Source organism: Hyaloscypha bicolor (assembly GCF_002865645.1).
Source record: "Hyaloscypha bicolor E unplaced genomic scaffold K444scaffold_53, whole genome shotgun sequence".
NCBI classification, from domain to species: Eukaryota; Fungi; Ascomycota; class Leotiomycetes; order Helotiales; family Hyaloscyphaceae; genus Hyaloscypha; species Hyaloscypha bicolor.
In genome coordinates, this window is record NW_020194555.1 from 1,553,979 (window position 1) to 1,574,891 (window position 20,913).

Sequence of the window (20,913 nt, forward strand, 5' to 3'; positions counted from 1 at the left end):
ATGACTTGGAGAAACATTTAATAGGAGCCGATGTATTCCAAATGTCTAACTTGACTTGGAACATTGAAAATTGGATTCTACTGTTCTTGTCCACTGAGAGGAAGGTTTCTGGGAGACAGAGCGGAATCTTTTTTAATCGTCCCAAGTTGAGCTGGACATTGGAAATACCGCCTCTCGAAAAATACATTTCCATTGTTCATTTCAAATGTTTCAAACTAAGCTTGAGATTGCAAACAGTGTGTCAAAGGAATACTCAAACTACTTAAGTTACTTAAGTATATACTCAATGAGTATTGAGTAGAGTATAAGTAGGACATATTTTGGCTGAGTAGAGTATGAGCAGGACCCACTACTCTACTCTACTCTACTCATTTGACACACTGATTGCAAACACTTCCTCTCTCCATATAAACCTACGTTGCTGCACATTCGAAATCAGCCCTCTTCAAAGATCTCAGACATTATAGAACAATCGATCTTGGGCCAAGTTGAACATTCGAAAATACTTGGGGAGTAATGAATGCTGGGTGAGATCAAAAGTTTTTCGATGCCCCAAAACAATGAAACCAAAACCACTTCCGACACGTATATTATTGCCTGCCTCTCTCAATATTCAAGCCAAAGCCAAAACGGGAACAACGAAATCACCCTATTCGAAGAGAAAGGCTTTGAAGTGAAGAAGCAGGGGAAATCTTCAAATCACGAAAAGACGGATTTTGGTTGACGTGACAGAGGCTCCAAAGTGTACAATGGATTTCAGTGGACACAACTAGAGAAGGTGAAAATGCCAGCTAGTCCAGAGCCGTGAATCAAGCCTCACTCAACCCCACCATCTTCAGAGAATCCTCCCACAACCTCGCTTCCTTCTCCTTATCAAAGGCATATTCCGCATACCCACTCTCGTGATTCTCTGTTGGAGGAGCCAAATCACAATCCTCAAAATACAGTCGTCCCTTCCCCTCATAATCCTTCCCCACAGCAGCAAGCACCGAAGTCGCAGCGCCCTGTTCCGTGCTCTTCAAAATATTCTCAACATTTGGTCTCGCCCTCCACTGCGCCATCATCTCCGCTGGAATGAACTTCTGCAACCCCGTCCATATCCCACCCGGATGAAGCGAGTACCCATGCAATCCTTTCCCCCCAAAACGATTCTCAACCTCATTCGCCATATAGATATTTGACGTCTTGCTCTGTCCGTACCCTCTCCAAGGCGTATAACTCCCATCCTCAAACCCATAATTTCCAAACTGCACTTCGGCAACCATGTGCCCAGTGGAGCTCACATTCACAACCCTCGAGTGGAACTCCGGGGTTGATGATACGATCATGGTATCCTTTAACAAATTAAAGAACAGAAAATGAGCGAGATGGTTCACCCCGAACTGGATCTCGAACCCATCTTTCGTCTTTCCCTCGGGGGCAGCCATAATCCCCGCATTATTAACAAGCACATTGAGCGTCTTGCTCTTACTCAGAAACATTTTCGCAGCGGCCAGGACACTCTCGAGAGAATTGTTGTCCATCTCAAGCAGCTCAACGCGTCCTGGTTCGAGGAAGGATTTACATGCTTCTTCTCCCTTTTTGAGGTCCCGGACTGTGAGAAATATTTTTCCTCCTGTTGCTGCGAGAGCCCGACCGGTTTCTGGGCCGATGCCTGCGGAGGCCCCGGTTACGATGAAGACTTTGTCGGGCAATTTTCCAACCAAGTTTTCATCTTTGATTATTTGGAGAGCAGTGGGGCGGGCGTCGCCGGGACCGCGGAGGTTGGAGACTCTGTGGGCTTCTGAATATTTGTTTGGCATTGGGGTGGTTGTGGAGAAGTGCTTGGTGAGGTTGAGAAGTCTTGTTGGAGCTGAGCTGCGAATGCTTTTGGGTGCAAAGATGAAGCAGAGTCATGTAAATGTGTTCAACAATGGTTGAGGAAAGAGGGAGTCGAATTAAGTCAAGTCGGAGGATGCAGGGACGGATGAAGGAGCTTAGAGGATCCTCCGTGATTAAGTCCATTAACCCCTCCTCATGCATACTGTATTACAGTAGACATGCTTACTCGTTAGGCGACGCCTCAGGGGCTGTCATTCGCTGAAACATACGAGCCTGACCGACAAGCGGTCTTGGCCACGACTTATATCCTAACCTTGAAATTTGGTTGATATGAGGATTTAACCTGATATGTGAGATTCCCGGCTTCATGGATATCTTTGCTTGTGCATGGAAGGCTGTGGCATGATTCAGCCTTCCCCACAAAGAAGTGTATCCCGTAATACGACTGACGAAGCTGCACAAAATTCGTTGCTGCTGGATTCGTATCGCGATCTGGCTCTTGACTCTTGGTACAAAGTAAATATAGTTGTACACTATATCTATGGCTCGTAGTGACTGCATTGCGGTACTTTGAGCGAAGTGTCGTGGTCGCACGTGACCATCCTCCTCGTTCCTTCCCCTTAACGCTCCCAGCTCCACACCTTCCGCAACTTAAGAATCGCGACTTCCTCAAGCGCATTGAAGTTCCCATCTAATTTACCACCTATTTCTCCATAATTTTTTTTACTAGTCTTTCATCTTCTCAACATCCATAAACACATTTCATCAAGCTCATTCAAAAACTAACTCCATTCACCACCAAACCTCACTCAAACTCATTCTTTACCTCCTCAACACCTCACAGCCATCTCAGACACCAAACCCCCTCCAATTAGCTCACGCGCGTCCTCCTCATTCACGTCCGTTTATTCTCTAGAATCTCACTCCCACAAAATTCATATACTCAGTCACGCTCCATCCCAAACACTCCACCTTCAATCTTGAGAGGGTCATGCCCGCAATCTTAACACGCTTCCAATAAGTGCGAAGGTGGAGTGGGAGGCTTCTGCTAGTCCCTGTACTGAAACTGCGAGGGTCAGTGGTGGTTTCTCGCCAGATAGGCGGCTGGGAATGTTGTGCCCCGCGGATTTGCGAGTTTGTGGAAGTGAGTGAGAGAGAGTTGGCGAAGCGTTCTGATGGCGATTTTGTGGAGCAAGAGAAGTTGAGGGCAGAGTGGCGGTACGTGACTTGGTTTGAAATGGAAGACCTACTCGAAAATGAATTGACAAAGCCGAACTAGAAGCTTCATTTCTCCAATCTTGTTAGCCCCATACACTCTCGAGCTCAACTTTCGGTTTTGTAAACGCCTGGGTAATTCGCTTTGCATTCTTTGTTGACTTCGCTAAACGAATATAAAAAAGGCTTGGGTTATTTTCCACAAATCTTGAACCTCACCCAACATCAATCACAAGCTCCTCCAACGATCCGGTCACGTCCGATGCCACACCGGAGGAGAAGCCCTTCTACTTGCCAACAGTGAGGTGGGAGAAAATTTTCGCCCTCCTTGACCTAGATGACGTTTGTTCGTCTTGCGTTAAGTAAATGGACCGACATTGCTGCCAGATTTCTCTTCCGCCCGTTTGCCTTTCCTGTCGACCGCCACGACCTCGAGAGATTCGACCTTGCCACACAAGAGAAGAGCATGCTAGCTGCGATCGACAGTATCTGCTTTGAGATCGGCACGATAGGCATCGATTTGAGAATCTTGAGCTCACAAAAGACATGGCCCTCTAGGAGTATGCAGCTTGGAATACTCGTTGGCATGAAATAAAGCAAAACTTCCGGGACTTGAGTCAGATGAAAGCCATGCTCGCAAAGTTGAAGTTTCTGCGTCGTATTGACGTCACCCTAAAGGAATCCCTTTCACCGCGTAGCTTCTGCTGGAGCCACGGATGGGAGGAAGTGCTCGAGAGAACTTTAAGCGAGCCACCAAGGAATTTTCTACGCTGCTCATGGTACTCCAAGGTTGTTCTTGTCAGATCAAACACCTGAGCCACGACGAGGTACCTATCACATTCTTCCATGAAAGAATCGTTGCTTCGTAACCTCGCATCCTCGTTACAACAACTCACTAGTCTTCGTCTCACAATTGACGCGCAATGTGTTCCCTCATTCCAGATGTTGGAATGGACTTGGGCACTTCTTATGATCAATTTCAAACCTGATGAGTTTACGTTTTGGCTTCGCCCCCTTCGACGATGGTGCTATTCAGTACGGCACATGGACAAGTGCTGAATGAGAAAGTTGTTCCAATGGTATGCTCCACTTTGTAGAATGCTTGGAGATCATACGTGGAAGAGCCTGAGCCGTTTGAGATCGGATGGCTTGCTGGTGTGCGAGGCAGGCTTGTCGGAGTTTCTCGGCCGTCATGCTGTGACTCTTCGTTATCTGGATCTTTTCGAGCTTGGACTTTGGGAAAGCAACTTCGAAGCCATTGACGAGCCTCAAGGTAGAATTGTCTTTGAAGAAGTTTAGACTCCGGGGAGAAATTAGAGGCCATCATACCCCTTGCGATTGCTGGTGACTAAAGCCCCCTTTCGAGGCGGACAATGAGGTTGGGCCCCAGCACTGAAAGCTTCCGTGATTAATTATGATGCAAGATTAGAAGCACCCTGGAAACACTTGGATGGCTTTTCTTTTCCAGATATCGGTCGACGTTTGAACCTCTTCATGACCCCAATAATTTCGTGGCCCTGGCCGCTGCGCGAAAGTGAAGGGCTCCATTCCCTCATACATCCTCCATTCGCCGACAATTATCACTCAGATCACTGTCAAAGAGAGTGTATTTGCAGCATTGCAAAGATCAACGTGTCTTGGGATGAAGGAGTAAGAGACCTCTGGAGGGCTGTGTTACGGGATAGACATCCCGGTGGGCCCTAACGATGGCGAAGGCCAGAGTAGGGCAGAAAGATGATGTATTCTCTATAAGTAATAGCTAGCTAAAGTACCTTCCGCCCCTGGTAGCTTACGTAATAACATCCCCCCCCAAACATGCCTTTATCCTCGAAGGCTATAAAAGAAAACTTATATATTATGACTGAAAAACAAAAAAAGGAAAACTTGTATATAGGGTAATTATTAACGACTATTAGTAATAACTAAAGAAAAACTAAAAATAAAGAAAAACTAAAAATAAAGAAAAACTAAAAATAAAGAAAAACTAAAAATAAAGAAAAACTAAAAATAAAGAAAAACTAAAACTATAAGAATAATTCCTCCCCTTCCTATACTAGTATACCGAGATATATTCAGGATTTCTCTAACTCAGTAACAGGTAATAGTATATTCTTAGCCTTCTCTACTACTAAGATCTAGATTAATAATTTAGCCTTCTTAGTATTTGGCTTCTCGGTCTTTGGCTAGGTTATACTAATCCGCTTTAACTAATAAATAAGAAAGATATCTGACTATTTATTCTTATCTAAGGGCTTAACTAGTAGCTCAATTATTAGATTTCTTTTCTAAACTAGTAGAATAGTAAAGTTTTATTTATTATTAAAGAGTACTAATTATAAGATAGGCTTATTATCTAGTACTATAATCTAACTATTAATAATATCTGCCTTTTTCTTAAAAGCTTTCTTAAACTTCTTTATATCCGAATTAGTAATTATTAATAACGAATTCCCTATTATAACTAATCTTAGCCTCGAGACATGGAAATTATTTACAAGTTAAGTAATAAAGTTTTTCTTCCCGAATAACTCTAAATAAGCTTCTTAAAAGTACTAGACCTAGCCCTCTAATAAATTAACTTATACTTTAAGGTCTTTAATAATCTGGGGTATTACTATTAGTTTTTTCTTTATTAGTATTAGGAAAATAGCCATATCTTTATTAGATAATAACGGAATTATAATACTATACTTTATAATTAATAATAATATAATATAGGCCTTAGTCTTAACTACTAAGAATTACTTTCTTTCTTATTCTCTGATTTACTTTTCCTTAGTACCTAATAGGCTACTCGAGATCTTCTTAGTATTCTTATTAATCTTCTTAGTATTTTTATTAATTTTCTTAATATTTCTATTAATTTTCTTAGTATTCTTAATAACTTTCTTAGCTAGTATAAAATACCAAGCCCTATTATTATTTATATTTCTTGTATTAATAATAACCTTTAGCTATAGGTAATAATTCTTTATAAGTTAAGACTTAACTACTTTCTAATACTAATTATTACTTACTCCTATTAATAGTAATATCTTACTTAATAAATATATATTATACTATAATATAACTAATTTATTAGTAATTAGTACTAGTAGTTTAATATAGTCTCGATATATTTTTAAAGTATTTATTTTACCTCTATTTATAAAATCTGCTAGCTAGTAATATTCTTTAGCTAAGTAATACTAATTCATATAATAACTCTATTAAATAGGAAATAATATTTGAATATATTATTAATAATAATAAGTAATTAGAAGAAATTAAATATTATCCTGGTTTTCTATTATTCTAACTTATAATTACTATTAAAGTAAATATTATCTTTATTAGCGGCTACCGGAATTAGCTTACTATACTTATAGTTTTAGTATTTATAAATCTCTAATAATATCTTAGCTTTATAAATTACTATTATTTATTATTAATAATAAATTCATATTTATAAATATAGTTTATATAAATTATAATAAAGAATTTATAAAATAATCTCAGTTAGTAATAATAAATATAAATAATAAAGCTCTAAAAGTTTTGCGAATTATACTAGTTTAGCCTTACCTAATAAAAAAACTTAAGTACTATCTTTATTAAATTCTTTTCTAGCTTCTAGCTTTACTTATTATAACCTTTTTATTTTACTAAATATTACTTTTTCTATTCCCGGTACTTTATATTAAGAATTTCTTTTATCTTATAATAATTATTTCTCTTAAAATATATTAGCTAGTAAACTAGCTCTTAATTATATTTATTAGTACCCGGTATCTTTAGTTCCAAATATATTATAGAAACTACTAGATATATCTAGCTCAAGTTTACTAGTAGCCCTAACTTATATACTAACTTCCTAATTCTTTCTAGTATAAGAAAAGGCCCTTATTTTATTAGGAAAAAAACATTTACTTTAGGGATTTAGTATCCGGATTTCCTAATTTCACGAACTATTTTTAAATATATCTTATTATTTACTAGTATATCTATTAGCTAATAACAAGAGTCAAAATTCAGTTTTATCTTAGCTTAGGCTATCTTAATTATATCTAAAACTTCCTGGCAAATCTTTAACTAGTACTAAATAAACTTCTTTATTTTTAGTATTTTAGAATAAAGAAAAAAAGCTAATTTTATTAGTATATTATAAAGAAGCTTAGCAGGATTTCTATTACTAGTAAAATGGGGCAAATAATTAAAGGCAAACTTTATCTCCGGTAACTAGTTTTCCTAGTCTATATTCTTATTAATATCTAATAATAGATAGTAAATAATAATTTCTATTTATTAATTAGATCTTTTAGATTACTCGTTTACTAATAAATAATATATAATAGTTATTACTAGCTATATCTTTAATAAATAAAAAAGCTCTTACTAGAAACTTTTTATAAACTTCCTATTTTTATTAGAAATTATTATTATTAGTACTTCCTAGAAATAATATATCTATATAAAATATACTTATACTTATTTCTCTACTATTTATACTAATTTTCCGGGTACTAAATAAATATATTTAGTAAACTTATTTATAATAACTAGAAGTATATTAAAACTATTCTTGAATACTAGTAATCCTATAATAAAATTAATACAAATTATAGCCAGAGATATAAAAGATACTTATATTAGGTTTAGGCTACTAAAGAATTTATATTATACTAGCTTTAATATCTTATAAGTAAAATAATAACTAATATAATTCTCGATTTCCTTTATTATTTGCGGGAAATAAATATTATAGTAAAAAAGCTTATATAACTTTTCTTTCCTAGTATATATATATATATATATATATATTATATACTTATTTTATAATTACTAATAAATATTTCTTAGGAATATATAATTACTTATATTTATATTCCGAATTTCTTAAGTATATAAGCTTTATTCTCTTATTAATATAATAGTTTAGAAGTATTATCTTAATACTATTAGTAGTTTCTAATAATAGTTCCTTTAATTTTTTAACTAAATAGTTATAAACTTTTTTTAAGTACTTATTAGTAATAAGATTTTTTATAATATTCTTTAATAGCTTATTATTTATACTTATTATATCTATTATAAAAGAGAATTCATTTACTAACTCTAATAATTTCTTATTCTATCTAGCTTTTTTATTAGCTTCCTCTCTTAATAATAGTCTAGAAACCGTAAGTAATTATAATAAGCTATTTATATTTAAATAAGTTTTTCCTAGTTAATATATAATATCTATTACTAGCTAGTACCTATTAAGAAACAATTCCTAGTATATAAGGCAAGTACTTTTACTATCTAGAATAGCTATATTTATAAGCCCCTTTATAGCTTTATAGTTAGTAATAATAGTAATCTAATTACTATCTAAATAATAAATAAGCTTAGAAATTACCTATATTAAATATCTAATCTCTAATTTAGTAGTAAAATAGTTCTTTTTATACTTAGATAATATCCTAGATAAAAAAAGAATAAGATATTTCATATTATTAGTATTAACTTAATATAGTATTACTTTATACTTCTTTTTCTTAAAACTATTAATATATAGGATAAAGGATTTAGTAAAATCCGGTAATCTAAGTATTATTACCAAGTATAATCTTTTTTTGAGTTTGTTTTATATAGCCTTATATTTATTATTTATATAAAATAGCTTTTTTTCTACTATTATCTAGTGCTTTTTCTTAGTTATCTTTTTTAATATAGCCCAGAAATCCAAAGTCTTTAGTATTTCTAAAAGTTCTATAATTCTAGTATAATTTAGTATAAACTTTTAATAATAGCTAAAAAATACTAGGCCATATTCTAAGTCTACTAAATTAGTAAGATAATTAAGGTTCCGAATTACTATTACTTTTTTTTTATAGTATTTAGCCCTAAATAGCTTACTTAATATTTTAGGGCCTTAATTAATAATTATATCTAGTAATATTTAGCTTAAAGAAAGAGTTATATTCAAAGATTTTAATAAGCTTAAAACGTTTTCTAGATCTACTAAATATATAATAGTATTTACTAATATAATAAATATATTATTAATATAGATTATTACTAATTTCTATAGATATTATTATAAAAGAAATTCTATTTAGTATTATATAAAACTAGGAAAATTAGCTAGGCCTATTATAGTAACTATTAGTTATTTATATCCGTAATAAGACATAATAAAACCCGTTTTTTACTAGTTCTCTAGACTAATAGGCTACTAAAAAAATAACTTTATTAAATTAGCTAATAATAATATCGATTTTTTTTCTAAGGCTATAAGAATATTATTCTAATATAATAGCAAATTATTACAATTATTACGATATATGGTACTAGTAAGGGTTAGACTAGAGCTAGAAAGGTATCTAGTATCTAAAAGAAATATCTGGTATCTGAGTAAGGTATCTGTAATTACCTAATTATTATATATAACTCCGAGCTTAAGCTAGTATATGGGCCCGTATATAGCTTGCAATTATTTAGATCCGAGGCTCCTTCGAGATCCTCTTCTCTTTTTAGCTTTAAATTATTAAAATAGAGATAGTCTAACTATATCTTTCAGGCCCTAGATCTTATACTCGTAATATAATTTAAAGCTTACTTACTTCTTATTCCTATAGAGGATTTAAATAATACCTATCTAATCGGTTTTTAATAAGTATAAATATAATATACTATAGCTACTCCCGTACCAGTTAACTAATATTAGAATAAAAGAAAGCCCTAGAATAACTAGGTAAGAAAGCCCTGGACTGGCTAGATAAGTAGATAGGCTAGTAATCTTATTACTAAACGAAGACCTATAAGAAAGCAAGTCCTAGAATAACTAGGTAAGTTAGAAGAAGCTATAGTATAAGATACTACTAGTATACTACTAGAAGATAGACCAGAGCCTTTTATTAAATCTCCTAAAGGGTCCGAATATCTCGTTAATACTTATAGTAGGAGAAATACTTTCTTTTAGAGAGCTAAGAAAGAAAAGAAACCTGCTTTATTAAAGGCAGACTTTCAAGAGTTACTCTAAAGCCCAGAGGCTTTATATAAGGAAATTATTAAGCTAATTCTAAAAACATATAATATTCTTACTTATAGTAAGAATTATTATAATTAGCTAAGAGAAACTAAATAAGCCCTATAAAAGAATAAAGCTATTATTAAGAAGCTCGTTATATAGCTTATAGGAATAACTAGTTCTCTTATTTCAGAAAATAGATATTTAGTTAAACTTCCTAATTCTCTTATTTTTAAAAATATAACTAAGAATAGTATTATCTTTAATAATTAGTTAGTTTAGATTAAGAATAAGCTTTATAATAACTTTAATACTTACTAGATAGAGGACCTTAAGATTATCTATATTTCCGGCTATATAAGTAATTATATCCTTATACTAATCTTTTTTTACCTAAACTAGAATAGTTAATATATATATAAGACTATTAGAGAACTATATATTTACCTAAAGAAGCTATATAATAACCTAAATAAGAAGTATAATACTCGGTAAGTTTTTAAAAAGCTATCTATAAAGAAAGACTAGATCTTTTAGGAATTCTATATTTTATTTCTAAGTATATAGTAAATAGAAATATTAATTTATAGGATCTTAAGAATAACCTAAATAATAAGCTTACCTAGAAGCTTTAAGAGGCCATAGCTATATATTATAATAATCCGGCTATTTATATTACGAAATTTATATAATATTATACTATAAATAACTAGTAAATCCGAGCTTATTATAAAAAGAAAAACTAGGTATTTAAGAAAGCTAATAAAAATATAAATAAGCCAAGTTTAAAAAGCGCTTCTTATATAAAGCCTGCTCCTAAGACCCTAGTAATAGATAAGCCTATTATCCTAAAGCCCGGATTCTCAGATCTCAAATACTATAATTATAATAAATTTAGTTATATATCTAGAAGCTATCTAGAGCCTAAGACTAAATATATAAAGCAAGTCTTAGTAGCTAAGCTAGTAGTACTTACTATAAGTAAGTTATCTAAGGATATAGAATAGGAAAACGAGGATCTCTAAAAGAAGTCTCTTTTTTAGGGCCATATTATATAAATATAGTAGAAGTTAATTTGAGCTAGCTACTAGAAAATAAAGCATTTATATTTCCTTATATAGTTAGTAATAATAAATTAGGTATTAAGACTTTTTCTTTTATTAATACTAGAGTAAATAGATATACTTTTATTAATTCCAAGTTTATAAGAATAATTAAATAATTTCTAGATATTAAGTTTATTTAATTAATATTACCCTATAATATAAGAGAATTTAATAGTAAATAGGCCACGCCTATTACTTATTATATTGAGCTTATACTCTTAATTAATAGACGAAAGGTTCTAATACCTATACTAGTTATAAGACTAGGAAAGTATAATATAATTTTGAAATAATAGTAATTCGTAAGTATTAGTATCCTAATTAATTATAAGAATAAAAGATTAATCTAGCTAGATAATTAGCCTAGAAAAAAGAATTAGAATAAGGTTCTAATTATTATATATAAGAACTTGGAACCTGGGAAAAGCGACTAGTATTAAAAAGATATAAATAAAAGAAATAAAGCTATAGCTATAAATAAGTTCTAGAGACCTTAGCTTATAAAGAGGAAATTCTTTTATTCTTTTCCTAAGCCGGGTTCAGAAAGCCATATATAGTAAAATAATTAAGCTTAATATTATAAAGAAATATAAGTAACCTTAAGAAATATAAAGGTTTCTCCTAAGCTAGAAATAGAGATATTAAAACTATACTATCTAAAGGAAAGGTATAAGAGCTAGTTAAGTCCTATAATTAATATTATAGATATCTTACTAGCTGCTTTCTAGATAAACCTATAAAAGAAGGAGAACCTTTTCTTTATAATATTATTTTTCGAGATTAATAAAGAGCTAGAGTTATAGTAAGAAAACGAGTTTATTCTGGATAAATAATAGCTAGGAGAGATAAAGCTATAGTAGCTAGTAAGAGTTTTATTAGAGAAGTTTAAAGATTTTATAAATATTTTCTTAAAGAAAGTATTAAATATCTTATTCCCGTATTAATTATATAATTACAAGATTTAGATTAATAATTCTAAAGGCCTAGAAAGCCTAGGGTATTCCCTGCTTTATTAATAATTAACCTATAAGCTATAGAAAATTAAGTATTTCCTTAAAAAGAACCTTTAATAGGGCTTTATTAAACTAAGCTAGTCTTCTTTTATATTCCCGATTCTTTTTATAAAGAAGGCTAATAAAGCTCTCTAATTCTATATTAATTATTATAAACTAAATAACTTAATATAGAAGAATTATTATTTTCTTTCTCTTATTTATAAGACTCTTATATAGCTAGCTTAAGCCAAGATTTATATAAAGTTATATATTTGACAAGTATTTTATTAGATCCAAATAAACTCAGAATTAGAAGAACTTATAATATTTTATATGAAATATAGGACCTATAAGTATAAAGTTCTTTAGGAAGGCCTAACTAATAGCCCTATTATATATTAGAGATATATAAATAATATTTTCTTTAATTACCTTAATATCTTTTATATAGCTTATTTAAATAATATTCTAATTTACTCGAATAATTCCCTAGAATATAAAGACTATATATAAAAGGTTCTTTAGTAATTATAGAATACCGGCTTCTAAATAAATATTAAGAAATTAGAGTTTAAAATTACTTATATGAAATACCTAGGCTTTATTATTTTTACTAGAAATATTAAAATAGATCTAGATAAGATAGTAGTTATTAAGAACTAGTAATTACTAAAGATAATTAAAGAAATATAAGGCTTTCTAGGTTTTTATAACTTTTATTAGTACTTTATTATAAAATATAGCCGTATAGTAAAGCCCCTAATATCTCTAATATATAAGAGAGTTTTATTTAAGTAAATAGATTAGTATTAAGAAGGTTTTACTAAACTAAAATAAACTATATTTTTAGTACTAATTCTATATTATTATAACCCGAATTTTCCTATTATAATTAAGATAAATATATTAAATAAAGTTATAGCTAGTATTTTCTTATAGTAAGATCCCTAAATAGAACTCTAGTATCCGGTAGTATTTTTCTCTAAGATTATATAATTAGTAGAGCTAAACTATAATATTTATAATAAAGAGATACTTGCTATTATTCTTTTTTTAATTAAATAGCAAGCGGAACTAGAAGGCCTATAAGAAGTACTCTTTATAATTTATTTAGATTACTAAGCTCTCGAGTATTTTATAACTATAAAGAAGCTCTTAGTAAAATAAGCTTACTAGGTAAAGTATCTTTCCCGCTACTATTTCAAGCTTATATATTAGGCAGGCAAGTTAAATAAATAAGCAAATGCCCTAAATAGGAAATATAAGAATATAATTACCTAGAATAAGATAATAGTAGCTTACTAGACCTAAATTTTCCTCTTATAATAAAAGATTAATAATAATATTATATAGGATCTCTAGTTAGTCCTAATTAAGGCCTTTATAAGCCCGGCTCAGGAAGAAACTTAGTATAATAGTATCTAGCTAGTAAATAAGCTATTAAGCGAGAACCGAAAGTTATTAGAACTAGAAGAGCTATAAGATAAAGCAAGAAACAAGAAGAAAGGCACTTGGATATTATAAGATAGCCTCTTCTTATAATATAGTAAACTATTTATACTTAATAATATAATAATATCCGAGATATTCTTATATATTACTCTTATTTAGAAAATATATATATAGCCCCTAATAAGATACCTAGAATAAGCTAAGCTTTAATAGCTTTTTTAGGCCCGCTATTACTAGCTAGGCTAAGATATAAATATTAATTAGTATAGAAATAATTACTATACTTACTAATAATTTCACATTTCCAGAAATAAGAAGCTAGGGCTCTTATATCCGTTACTAGTCCCTAACTACCCTAATAGTATATATTAGTAAATTTCAAGAAATACCTAGAAAGTAAAAATAAATATAATATAATAATAATCTTTATTAATTATCTAGGCAAGCGCCCTATTATAATTCCTGTCTGAGATATAGTAATAACTAAAGAATTAGCGCTCCTATTTCTTACTTATATAGTTTACTAAGTTAGTATCCCGGAGATTATAGTATCTAATTAAGGCCCCTAGTTCGTATTAGATTTCTAAAGCAAGTTCTATAAATATATTAATATAAAGCTCAAGTTATTAATTACTAATTATTCCTAAACTAATAGCTAGATAGAAATTATTAACTAGTATTTTAACTAATAGCTATATTCCTATATAAATTATTACTAGAATAATTAGAATAAATAGGTAATAATAATTAACTACTAGTAAATAGCTCTAGTTTATAAGACTATAAGCTAATTCCCGTTCTTTATAAAAAAGAGCTATAAACTATAGATATTATTTAATTAGAAAACTCAAATATAATTAGGTACCCTAAAAGAAGAGCTAAATAAATAAGAGGCAAAGGCCCTAGTAATATGGCTTTATAAATTATAATAAAAGATATAAGAGAATATAATATAAATATAAGAATATTATACTACTTAAGCTAATAAATACTACTAACTAGTAGACTTCGAAATAGGAAATAAGATATAAATTATTACTAAGTACTAGAAGAATAATTATTCGAGCTATAAGCTAGCTTACTAAATAAAAGAATTATATGAAATCCTGAAATAAGTAAGATATTTCTTTAGGCTTAAGCTTCCGAAATTAATAAGAATATATCCGGTATTTTATATAGAGAAGCTATATAAAGACCCAGATAATTCTCTTTCCGGATAAGCAAATCCGGAGCCTCTATTATTAGAACTATAAGACGGGGAAACGGAATACAAAGTTCAAGAGATATAAATAGTAAAACTGCTTTATAAGAAGCTAAAATACTAAGTCTAGTAAAAAGAATAAAACCCAGATCCGGAATAATATCCTGCTTTTTTATTAAGTAATAGTACCCTAGCTTTTTAGAGCTTTTATAATAAGAATCCCGAATAGCTAGAACCGCCTCAGAATCTCCCCTATTAGTTAGACTATATTAAGAATAATATATTACCGGAACCGCATAATATAAATAGAAATTCTTTAAAATCACATATAAAAGGCCCTGGCCTTTAATATATGACCTGTAACTTGGAAATTTAATAAGAACTTTCGAAGCTCGGGAATAAGCTTACTTTAAGGAAAGGAATAATATTATAGTTATTATAATATATAATACTAGTAAGGGTTAGACTAGAGCTAGAGAGGTATCTAATATCTGAGAGAGATATCTGGTATCTAAGTAAGGCATTTATAATTACCTGATTATTGCACGTGACTCCGAGCTTAAGCTAGTATGTAGGCCCGTATATAGCTTGCAATTATTTAGATCCGAGACTTCTTTGAGATCCTTTTCTCTCTTTAGCTTTGAATTATTAAAATAGAAATAGTCTAATTATGCCTTTTAGGCTCTAGATCTTATACTCGTAATATAGGTAGGTATTTAGGTATAGGTATATATTAACTTTTTATAAATTAATTACTACTTATAATTTATTACTTTTCTAAATAATAAATACTAGTAAAGATATTATAGATAATTATTCTAATAATATAGCCTTTACTTACCTATTAGTATATAGCGGATTTAAGACTTTATTAACTACTTCTTTATTATATATAAATAGATTATAAATATATTATTTTAGCTCTAATATATTCTTTTTATTCCTAAAAGAGATTAGTATTATTATTCTATTATTAAAACTATTTAGGCCCGGGTAAAATAGCCAGAAATAATACTTTAGAACCTATAAGACTATAAGGTATTTATTGGTAGGTAATAAGATAATAGAATGAATTAGTATATTATAAAACCATAGTATTAAATTTAGTATAGAACTAATCTCTGTCCCTCCTATAAGGTCCAGGGAAGCCCCCTCTAAATAGGAGGCCCCGATAGTATATATATAATTAGTGATTTATAAGCCTAATATATATAATATAAATAGTGGTTAGTTGGGATATTGAAGGGCCGCCAATCTCCCTGATTAACACCCGCAATATCCGAGGTTCGTTACATGCCCTTAAGTCACGTGCGACCCTGTATACATTACAACTATACCCCCTTTCTAGGATCTTGTCCCCAAGATCTATTAATCCTGGTAAACATTCAATTAATTATTTATTTAATTAACGTAAACTTCCAGTATCTTGGGAGGTGGTTTTGCTAATATAATCTGGATAATGGATATAAAAATCGTCTAATTAGATCAGGGCTGAGTAAGCGAGAAGAAAGGGTAATTATACCCTAGGTATAGGGGCTAGCCGGTAATTGCGATTTCGTTTGGGATCTGAGTATTCTAATTAGCTCGATCCAAAGTACTAAGGCGCTATCCTACGAAACTAATACTATCTATTAGATCTTATATCAGAATAATCTAAATAGCTATATGAAAAGTATTTAATAAATATTTATATAAGAGACCTATACAAATATTTCTGAGGTCCTAGAGATTATTTGCAGGCTTCTGGGAATATATATTAATTAGTTATACTGGTTTCCGATTAGGACTAGTACGAAAACTAGTAGTTAATCCAGGTAGTTCTCTACCTCTATAAAAGGACCTCTTCGTATTACTATATACTCTCTTTCTTTCTAATAACTATATATATAACTTTTTCTATTATTACCTTCTAGCCTCTTCTTTTACCTTTCTCTAAGTCTTCTTTAATTATTTTTAATTAATTCTATAATATCTTCTTCTGGCTTTATTATTTATTCCTATAATAATAAGTATAAAGGTAATTTTATAGCCTCCTTTCCTATTACTGGCAGATACTTGAAATATTTCAAGTATTTGCTTATTAATCCCTTTACCTTATATACTATAGTACCTGGTAAGAAGAATTATAACCGTTATAATAAGGGTTCTGAGTCTTATATATTAGTAAGTTCTTTAGCTTTAATATCTATTAAAGCTAATATGATTTCAGATTTCTTATTACTTATTAGAGGCTTACTAGTTCTAGAAAGATACTATTATAACCTTTAAGAAATTTCTTAAAGTATATCCTAAATAGTATTATACTAATAAGAATAATACTATTAATTAGATTTTCGAAGACTAGAAGAATACTAATAAGCTTCGGAATTCTTCTTCCTATCTTAATAAGGTAAAGAATAATACTACTTAGATTAGTATCCTAAAGATAAGTTCTTTCTAATATATTTAGGTACTTACTAATTCCTTAAAGGAATACTATAAAGTTTACCTTTAAGGTATTAACCTTATTACCGAGATTACTACCGAGATTACTAAGTAATCTATTACTAGTACTTTAAGTACTAATAATATAATACTTATAGCTATTCGGGACCTGACTTTAGAAGTTCGGGCCTTTTATAAGATATATATAGTAGTTATAAGTTCTTTACTTACTTCTCTTAATATCCTTAATACTAATATTATTATAATATAATTATATCCTATTAAGAAATAAGCGGATTCCGGAAAGTATTAGCTAATTCTTTACTAAGTCCTAAATAGGGCCGGTATTTAGTATTCTTGTTTTAGGAATTAGGAATTTATAGGAATTAGAGTTTATTTATTTGAGATACCTATAGCTAGTTTACCTATAATAAATCTTTCTTAATTCTAAACCTTTTTTCTAATAATTTAAATATAATTCTCGTAAGCCTTAATAAAATCCTGGAAAACCTTTATAGGTAAAAAAACCTAGAGAAAGAGTATCTCTATTATTATTCCGGGCCTTTTCTTGGCTATCCAGGTTCTCTTTTTCTTTTAAGTAGCTTTCTTCTTAATAGTTTAGAATTCTTTTTAATCTTAAAAGGTTATTAAAAGATAGTTTCGGATTCCAAGTTATAGTTTTGGTTATATGATTTTAGAAGTTCCTTAGAATTTTTAAAGTTAGGGAAAATGGATAACCAGGTATTATAATTTTTAGGCTAGGCTTTTTATTTAATTAAATACTATTACTTCTTATTTCTATTATCTTATTAGTAATTAATAATAGCTTCTATTTCCTATTTTTATTTTTTATTATTATTTACTAATTCCGGAAGTTTTCCGGAGAAATATAGGTATAGCTCCTAATTCTTTTTTACTATATACTTTTTAAGGAAGGAAATATAGAAAGTTAGATATAAATAATTATATATACTTAATAGTTCTAACTTATATATTAAATTACTAATATATTTAAGAATCCTAAATAAACCTATAAATTTTGGCTTAAGCTTTCCTGCCTTAAGTTTAATATTCTTTATTAATAATATTACCTAGGCTTCTTTAGAATAGTATTTAGCTAACCGGTACCTATTATAATAGGTTTCCCAGTTATTTTATATATAATACTATAAATTCTTAAGCTTTCTTTATTTTACTTTAAAGGTTTCTAGTTTCCTATATATAGCTAGTATCTCTCCTATAATTCTGTTCTTAGGATTTTATAAAAGTTAAAGATAGTATCTATAATATATATAGAAAGATATATTCTATAAAACCTAATATTTTAAATTATTATATATAAATTCTATAAAAGATAACTTCTTAAACTAGTTATTCTTTTAGGTATTATAATAATATCTCAAATAGTATTCCAGGGCCTGGTTTTACCTTTTTATCTAATTATCTATCTGAGAATAGTAAGCTATATTTAAATACTATTTATATATTAAATAAAAGCAGAAAGCGGACTAGAACTAGCTAGTAAATACTATTTCTCGGTCGGAAATAATTCTATTAGGGAAGCCAAAAATTAAGAAAATATATTCCTATATAATCTTGGTAAGCTCCGGAAAGTTAATAGTCTTATAATATATAATATATCTTATTATTTTAGAATACTAGTTAATAACTATAAGAATTATATTAAAATCAGGATCTTTTACTAGATTCTTATATAATAGTAGACCTATAATAAAATCTATAGAAATCTTATCCCAGGGTCTCTTAGGCTATAATAAACTACTAAGTAGATTATATAGTAAATATCTTTTTACCTTAATTCTCTAGTAAATATTATATTTTTAATAATAATTATAAATATCTCTTTTTATATTCTTCTAATACCAGGATTTTCTAAGGAGCTCGAGAGTCTTCTTTACTTTATAGTATCTAGCTATTAGGTTATTATAATAAAGCTTTATAACTTCTTAATATAAAGCAGGATTATTAGGTATAATAATTCTTAAATAGTACCTGAATAGGCCTGAATTATTTTTCTAGATTTCTTTTCTTTTAGTATTTTTCTTACTAAGCCTTTATTTTATAATATTCTAATATTAAGAATTATTTCTCTAAGCTACCTGGATAATATTTAGAAGGAATTTAGATAGAGGAGCTAGTACTATAGCTTTTTTAGTAGCTATATATATCTATATATAGGGAATTAGATATTTGTAACTATCTAATTTAAAAACTCGGAAAACTAAGGAATTTTTAGTTCTATTAAGTAATATGGTTATAGATACCCTTATTATCTTAGCTATAGTAATAGAGCCTTTAAGGCATTTCCCTATATCTTATTTCTTAACTAATTTTATAGTTAAGGAATCTATAAGATAATCTATTTACTTGTCTTATAGTAAATATTTCTTCTTAGCTATTATAAATATAGTAAGTATTAAATAATACTTATTCCAAAGAGGGAACTTTTTAGATATTTATAAGAACCTCTGAATTATAATTATAAAAGCTCTTTTTAACTTGTTCTAAAAGGTCAGAAGCTAAGTTATATTAATAGGACCTTCTTTATAATTAGGTCTTCTACTAGATCCGTTTACTGAATTTAAGGTACTTCTATAGTAAATAATATTAAAATTATATATTATAAGATATATTACCTAATATACTTAATAGTTTTCTAGATACTTTATTTCTATAAAGTATTAGAGGTTATTATAATCTATAATAACTTCGATTATAAACCTGGACTTTTTAAGATAATAGTACTAATATTTAAAGGCTTTAATAATCGCAAGTAGCTTCCTATTATAGGTATTATAGTTATATTTGGTTCCGGAGAGTTTCCGGAACTAGAATACTACTAGATACTAGTATTTTTTTAAACTATTACTAGAATTAACTTATTATAAAATAGTATTAGTAATTACGAATTTTAATATATTAATTTTAATATAAATCTTCTTAGAAAGATTAAAATAGACCAGGATAGGTATTATAGTAAAAGCTTTTTTTAAAGTCTTAAAGCTTTTAGCTGCTTTATTTATCTATATAAAGGGACCGGATTTCCGGCCCTTTTCTATTTCTTTTAAAAGATCTATTAAGCCTATAATTACCTGAGAGTAATAGTAGATAAACCTATAGTAGAAATTAGTAAATCCAAGAAATACTTGAATATTATAGAATAATTCTAGTTCTGGCTATTTAATAATACTATAGACCTATTTAGGATTCATATAAATATCTTCTATTCTAATAAGGAAGCCTAAAAATTCGATTTCCTTAATATTAAACTTGTATTTACTAAGTTTATAAAACAGGTTATTTTTATATAGCCTAGTAAGTACCTAGTAAATATAATTATAGTATTTATTCTCTTGATATTAGAATGTAAGTTAATAATCTGAGATTAATTAATTCTTAATCATGACGAAAGAGAATAATTATTCTAGAATTGGCCGGAGGCTTTTCGGTTCTAGAAAATTTCGATCTAATATCTTATAAATATATACTATCTTAATATATTTTCTCTTATATTCATTCTTTTGCCGTAAATATATCTAGGCGATATACGATATATAATTTATAGAATATTACGGGAAATCCGATTGATTATAGTAAAAATTATATCTATATAATATCCCGAGGTACTTATATAAGTTATTTATATATATAAATCTATTATTAAGTAATAAAGTGGCTTTATTC

The 20,913-nt window shown here is 29.3% G+C and overlaps 1 protein-coding gene across 1 annotated transcript; it reads right to left on the bottom strand.

Moving 5' to 3' along the window:
* Nucleotides 1-715: 715 nt before the first annotated feature.
* Nucleotides 716-1,952, bottom strand: K444DRAFT_610516 (NAD(P)-binding protein). Its single transcript, XM_024879766.1, has one exon. It carries the CDS (start codon nucleotides 1,800-1,802, stop codon nucleotides 810-812), a length of 993 nt encoding a protein of 330 aa, XP_024739363.1. The 5' UTR covers nucleotides 1,803-1,952; the 3' UTR covers nucleotides 716-809.
* Nucleotides 1,953-20,913: the final 18,961 nt, after the last annotated feature.

Excerpts from the sequence above, each read along its gene's own strand:
- K444DRAFT_610516 (XM_024879766.1), bottom strand. The coding sequence starts at position 1,802 with ATGCCAAACAAATATTCAGAAGCCCACAGAGTCTCCAACCTCCGCGGT.